At 63.6% G+C, this 4756-nt stretch overlaps 1 protein-coding gene across 2 annotated transcripts in view; it reads right to left on the bottom strand.

The window, feature by feature from the left end:
* Positions 1 to 15: 15 nt before the first annotated feature.
* Positions 16 to 4756, bottom strand: part of SYNGAP1 (synaptic Ras GTPase activating protein 1) — a 19405-nt gene continuing 14664 nt past the window's right edge. Inside the window, exons 13-18 of one of the 2 annotated variants that reach the window (XM_025213997.1) lie at positions 3920 to 4221; positions 3091 to 3662; positions 2735 to 2908; positions 2065 to 2270; positions 1511 to 1598; positions 16 to 119 (exon numbers count right to left, since the gene is read on the bottom strand). In XM_025213997.1, the coding sequence (XP_025069782.1) occupies positions 105 to 119; positions 1511 to 1598; positions 2065 to 2270; positions 2735 to 2908; positions 3091 to 3662; positions 3920 to 4221 (1357 nt within the window). In that variant the 3' untranslated portion in view covers positions 16 to 104. Of the gene's footprint in view, positions 120 to 1510; positions 1599 to 2064; positions 2277 to 2734; positions 2909 to 3090; positions 3663 to 3919; positions 4222 to 4756 lie in introns of both variants that reach the window. The other variant, XM_006032277.2, reaches the window with a different exon arrangement.

The raw sequence follows: 4756 nt of genomic DNA, 5'->3' as shown, positions 1-4756 counted from the left end.
GTGTGCGGGGGAGGGGGGGGAGTGGAGAGGACCCACCTGGTCTGTGACCGAGCGGCGAGAGACACCCCGATCCCTCCACGTGACAAAAGCAGAGTCAGAGAGAGTTACCTGATGAGCAGCTAGGACGAAGAGGAGAGAAACAAGACGGGGTCAGGGCCCCAGCATCGGCGCCCCCCTGGGGGGCAGGGGGAAATGGACAGCTCCGGCGTAGCCTCCAACGCCCCCCCCAGAAAATGGGGGGCCCAGGCAGGGCAGGGTGGAGGAGCAGGGGGGCAGAAGGAAGGGCAAGGGCCTGGGGAGTCATGGACAGAAACTGCAGCACACACCCTCACCTGGTGCACAGCCGCTCCTGGCAACACAGAGCCCTGACACCTCAGGGAGCAGGACCCAAGGGCAGAGAGCAATGTGGGGTAGGGATAAGGTGCCCCTATCGTCACTGAGTGCCAGGCAGCTGGTCTGCAGACCTGCACAGCCACCCCCGAATCGTCAAACCCCCGTATCCCTGGCCCAGCTCCTATTTGCTGCATGAGCTCCCTTCCCTGGCCCAAGCCCCAACCCATCCCCACAGCATACTGGATGCTCCAAGGCCATCCCACAGCATCCTCAGCCTGCCCTCTGAGCCCCCAAGGCCCCTCCAGAGCCCCACCCTAGCCTCAAGCCCTGGAAGTTTGAGACAGTGCTCTCCGATGCCACCCTAAACATCTCCCCAAGGAGCAGCCCCCATGGCTGGATAAAGAGGAGCTGGAAGCCCAGCCCCAACCCCTACATGAAGCCCTGCCATCCCCAGAGACCCCAAGGCAGACTACTCCATCCGCAGCCACTACCCCCCCAAACCCAAGGAGAGTCCCCTGGCACCTTGCCCTGCCCCACAGCCTCCCTGGATCTGCAATACCCCTGCCCCACCTCACAACCTGTCATGCCTGATGGCCTACTTCATGCACAGGTGCAAGCCCAGCTGTCTCCCATGGCACTAACCTGTATTCACCTGTCCACCTCCCCAAGCACAAGCCCCAGCCTCAATCCATCTGCCTGTCCACCCACAACATTAGTACTGCCCCCAGCAGTACTGTTCATCCATCCATCTACCCCCTAGCCCAGCACTGACCCCATTCCTTGCCCAGATCCATCTATCTGTCCACCTACATCAGTACTGACCCCACCCCTGGTCTGTCCATCCATCTGTCTACCCATCTCCCCAGCACAGACCTCCCTGCCCCACCTGGTTTCCTCCAACTGTCTGTCCTTCTTCCAACACTGATGCCCCACCACACCCTGCACCAGCCATCACCACACCACTCCCAGCAGAGACCTCCACCCATCCAGTCCACCTGTGTCTGTCCAACTCTCCAGCATTTGTTCCCTGCCCCCAGTCAGTCTGGTCTCTCCCAGCGCTGCCCCGCGACCTGCCCATGGGAGGAGAGAGGAAGGGAGGTGGGGAAGGGACAGACAGCAGACGAGATGGGATGGGCCATGGACACACGGAAAAGAACAATGACATTGTAATTTCCACCTGAGCGTCGAGCAGGCGTTTCCGGGACTCGGAGACGTCGTGGACGGCCGAGTGATCCCTGCGCAGCTCCTCCTCCACCAGCATCAACCTGCAGGGACAGGCTTCACTGGAGTCAACCCGAGCCCCCGCGGGGGGAGGCCACGGGTCCCTGACAGCTAGTGCGGGGCACAGGGGAGGGAGGGGTCTCTCTCCAGGGGGAGGGACAGCAGGGAAGCTCCCCATGGCAGAGACAGGCCAAGTCTCCCAGGACCAAGAAGTTTCAGACAGGGGTGGAAGGGGAGGATGCGAAGCCAGCAATGCTGCAGACCCAGCTGGCCACCAAGGTCTGGGACAGGAGAGGCCTCCCCTGCCCCGAGGGCCTGTGACCCACCCCCGTGACCCGCCTGTGTGTGCCAGGGACCCTGTGCCCTCCACCTCCCCGCATTCGCGCCTGCCGCGCCGGGGACGGCATGACTCCATTGGGAGCCATGCCCCCCCTGCCCCCCTCCAGCTGTGCAGGTGATATGGTGCCCCACCCTGCCATGCAGCCCCGGGCGCGCCGATCCGCCCCTCACCTGCCAATGATGCTCTTGATCTGGGAGTCCTTCTCGGCCTGCTGCTGGCGCAGGCGCTTCTCACTCTGCTCCAGGCGTTGCTGGTACTGCAGCAGGATCTTGCTGGTCTGCTCCTCCTGTGAGAGCAGGCGCCGTTCGTACTCCTCCAACTTGCGGTTCGACATGTGCAGCCGCTCCTTCAGTGAGTGGATCTCTTCCTCATACTCCTTCACCTGTGCAGGTGGCCAGAGCCAGTGGTGTGACAGGGAGCACCTGCTGCCAGTGCACTTGGGTTCTTGTACAAGGAAGGGGACTGGTGGGCTGCACCGGGAGGGACTGGAGCCAGGATGTTGGGCTCTGCTCCAGCTCTGGAGGGGAGTGGGGTCCGGTGAGTTAGAATAGGGGGGCTGGGAGCCCAGATGCCTGTGGTCTGTCACCAGCTCTGGGGAGGCAGGGGGTAGGAGGGAGCCAAGATGCCCACGTTCTCCTGGCAGGGGGTCTGGTGGGTCAGAAGGACAGCAGGGAGCTGAAATACCTGGATTCTGTCCTCCAGCCTTGGGAAGGGAGAAGGAACTGGTGGGTTAAACTAGAGGTGAGAGTTGGGAGCCCAGAGGCCTAGGGAGTCAGGGGAGAGGAGCAGCACCATGATGCCAGGACTCTCTGTGGGTGGGGGAGGAGGAGGCTCCCTTACCCGGTCCAGCCGGCTCTCATCCATGGACTTGGAGTACTCTTTTAGCTTGTACTCCTCGCGCTCAATGTGGGAGCTCTCGATATCAGCCGACAGGTGCGGCATGTTGGACACCCAGGCCACCGTCCGCTCCGAGGCTGGCATCACAGGGTTCAGTGTCGAGGGTGTGTGCGATGGCTGCCGCACCGAGGGAAGAGGAAACAGAGAGCATTAGCACGCAGGTAGCCGTCAGACCACCCTCTCTCTGGCCTCCCCACTGCAGTACTAGGCTCTCCACCTCCCCCTTCTACACCAGTCAACAAGAGCCAATGCCCCAAGCCTCCTCTGCACCCAGCTCTCCATCCCATTGCCCCCCGCACCTGCTTGGTGATGGTTGGCTTGAGGGCGGAGGAGGACGTGTCCTTCGTGACCGACTGCTGGCGGGAGCGGGCAGGCCCATAGGTGGGCTCGGGAGACTGGAGCAGGTTCCCACTGGAAGGCCGGGGCTTCTGGGCAGCACTGACAGTGAGCTGCTGTGACTTGCCACGCTGGAGTGGGGCCTGGGGCTGAGGCGGGGGCCGAGGCGGGGGTTGGGGCTGGGGCCCAATGGTGATCTGGGGCGGGGTGAGCATGTTCTGCAGGTTCTCCTGCAGGGAGAGCTGGCGTTTAGTGAACTCAGAGCCCTGGCGAGTGAACTCGTCGCTGTAGCTGTGGCTGTGAATGATGTGCTTGCTGGCCGACAGGTCCTCGCTCTTGCTGTACCCATGGAAGGGCGCGAAGGTGTCGGGGTTGCCCTCGGAGGGGCGGTGCGGGGGTGGAGCAGCTGGCCCATCCGAGGCCATGTGAAAGAGGGGGTTCTGGAAGGAGAGGGGGACCCTGAGCTGCGGGGCTGGGGCCCCGTCGGTGGTGACCCCCATCTGGCTGAGACGCAGGCCAGCAGGGATGCTGGAGCCTTGCTGTACCCATGGAAGGGCGCGAAGGTGTCGGGGTTGCCCTCGGAGGGGCGGTGCGGGGGTGGAGCAGCTGGCCCATCCGAGGCCATGTGAAAGAGGGGGTTCTGGAAGGAGAGGGGGACCCTGAGCTGCGGGGCTGGGGCCCCGTCGGTGGTGACCCCCATCTGGCTGAGACGCAGGCCAGCAGGGATGCTGGAGCCACTGCCCTGGGAGAGGCGGCTGGGCCGGAGCCCCATGGCAGCGGTGATGCTGGAGCCACTGCCCTGGGAGAGGCGGCTGGGCCGGAGCCCCATGGCAGCGGTGATGGAGGCCTGGCTGCTGTTGAGCAGGTCACCAACGCTCTGCAGGTTGGAAACGCTGTTCATGCGGCTGTCCTGCAGGTCCAGCATCGAGACGCTCTTGTTCACGCTCAGCATCTTCTGGTCAGGCTCAGTGATGTCCGAGCTGCTGGTGCAGTAGGCTGGGGAGGAACGGGCCAGGGGCGGGCGCGTCACAAAGAACACGTCTTTCCCCCCTTTCTCCTTGGTGGGCGAAGGCAACCGGGTCATGTCCATGGAGCTGTGGCGGAGGGGGGCAGGGGTGAGAGCCAGGCTGCTGCTCAGGGGTGCACCCCCAGCCTAGTCCCAACCCCCACCACAAGAGGATGCAAGAAAACAGAAAACCCCCCTCCCCCTCCCTCCATCCCCACTGGAGAGACACTGGGCTGGGACAGTGGGATCCACCTGCCAACTGGATCAGGGGATGGGGTGGGGTGCAGTGGGAGAAGCTCTGGCCCAGTGGGGCTCCTGGATCAGTGCCCCTGAGCCAGTAAGGGAGTGTGGGAGGAGGTGCCCCATCCCCATGCCCCCAAAGAAATAAGGCAGCTGGGGATGTGAGGCCTGGAGACTGGTGGATACTGGAGCAGCTAGTGATCCTTGACCCAGTGCTGCTGGGGAGGGAGAAGTAGGAAGGACAGGGTGGGGGCAGTCAGGGGGCAGCCCAGTGCTATCCCCCTCCAAGAGGGTGGGGTGTCAAAGGACCCTGGCCCCCTTTTAGCTCCTTCCAACAGAGGGCATGTCCCTGCCCTTGGCAGGGCCAAGAGTGGTTGTGACCC

This window comes from Alligator sinensis, unplaced genomic scaffold, assembly GCF_000455745.1.
Source record: "Alligator sinensis unplaced genomic scaffold, ASM45574v1 scaffold634_1, whole genome shotgun sequence".
Taxonomy (NCBI): Eukaryota; Metazoa; Chordata; order Crocodylia; family Alligatoridae; genus Alligator; species Alligator sinensis.
This window is presented reverse-complemented; position numbering and strand designations above follow the sequence as displayed.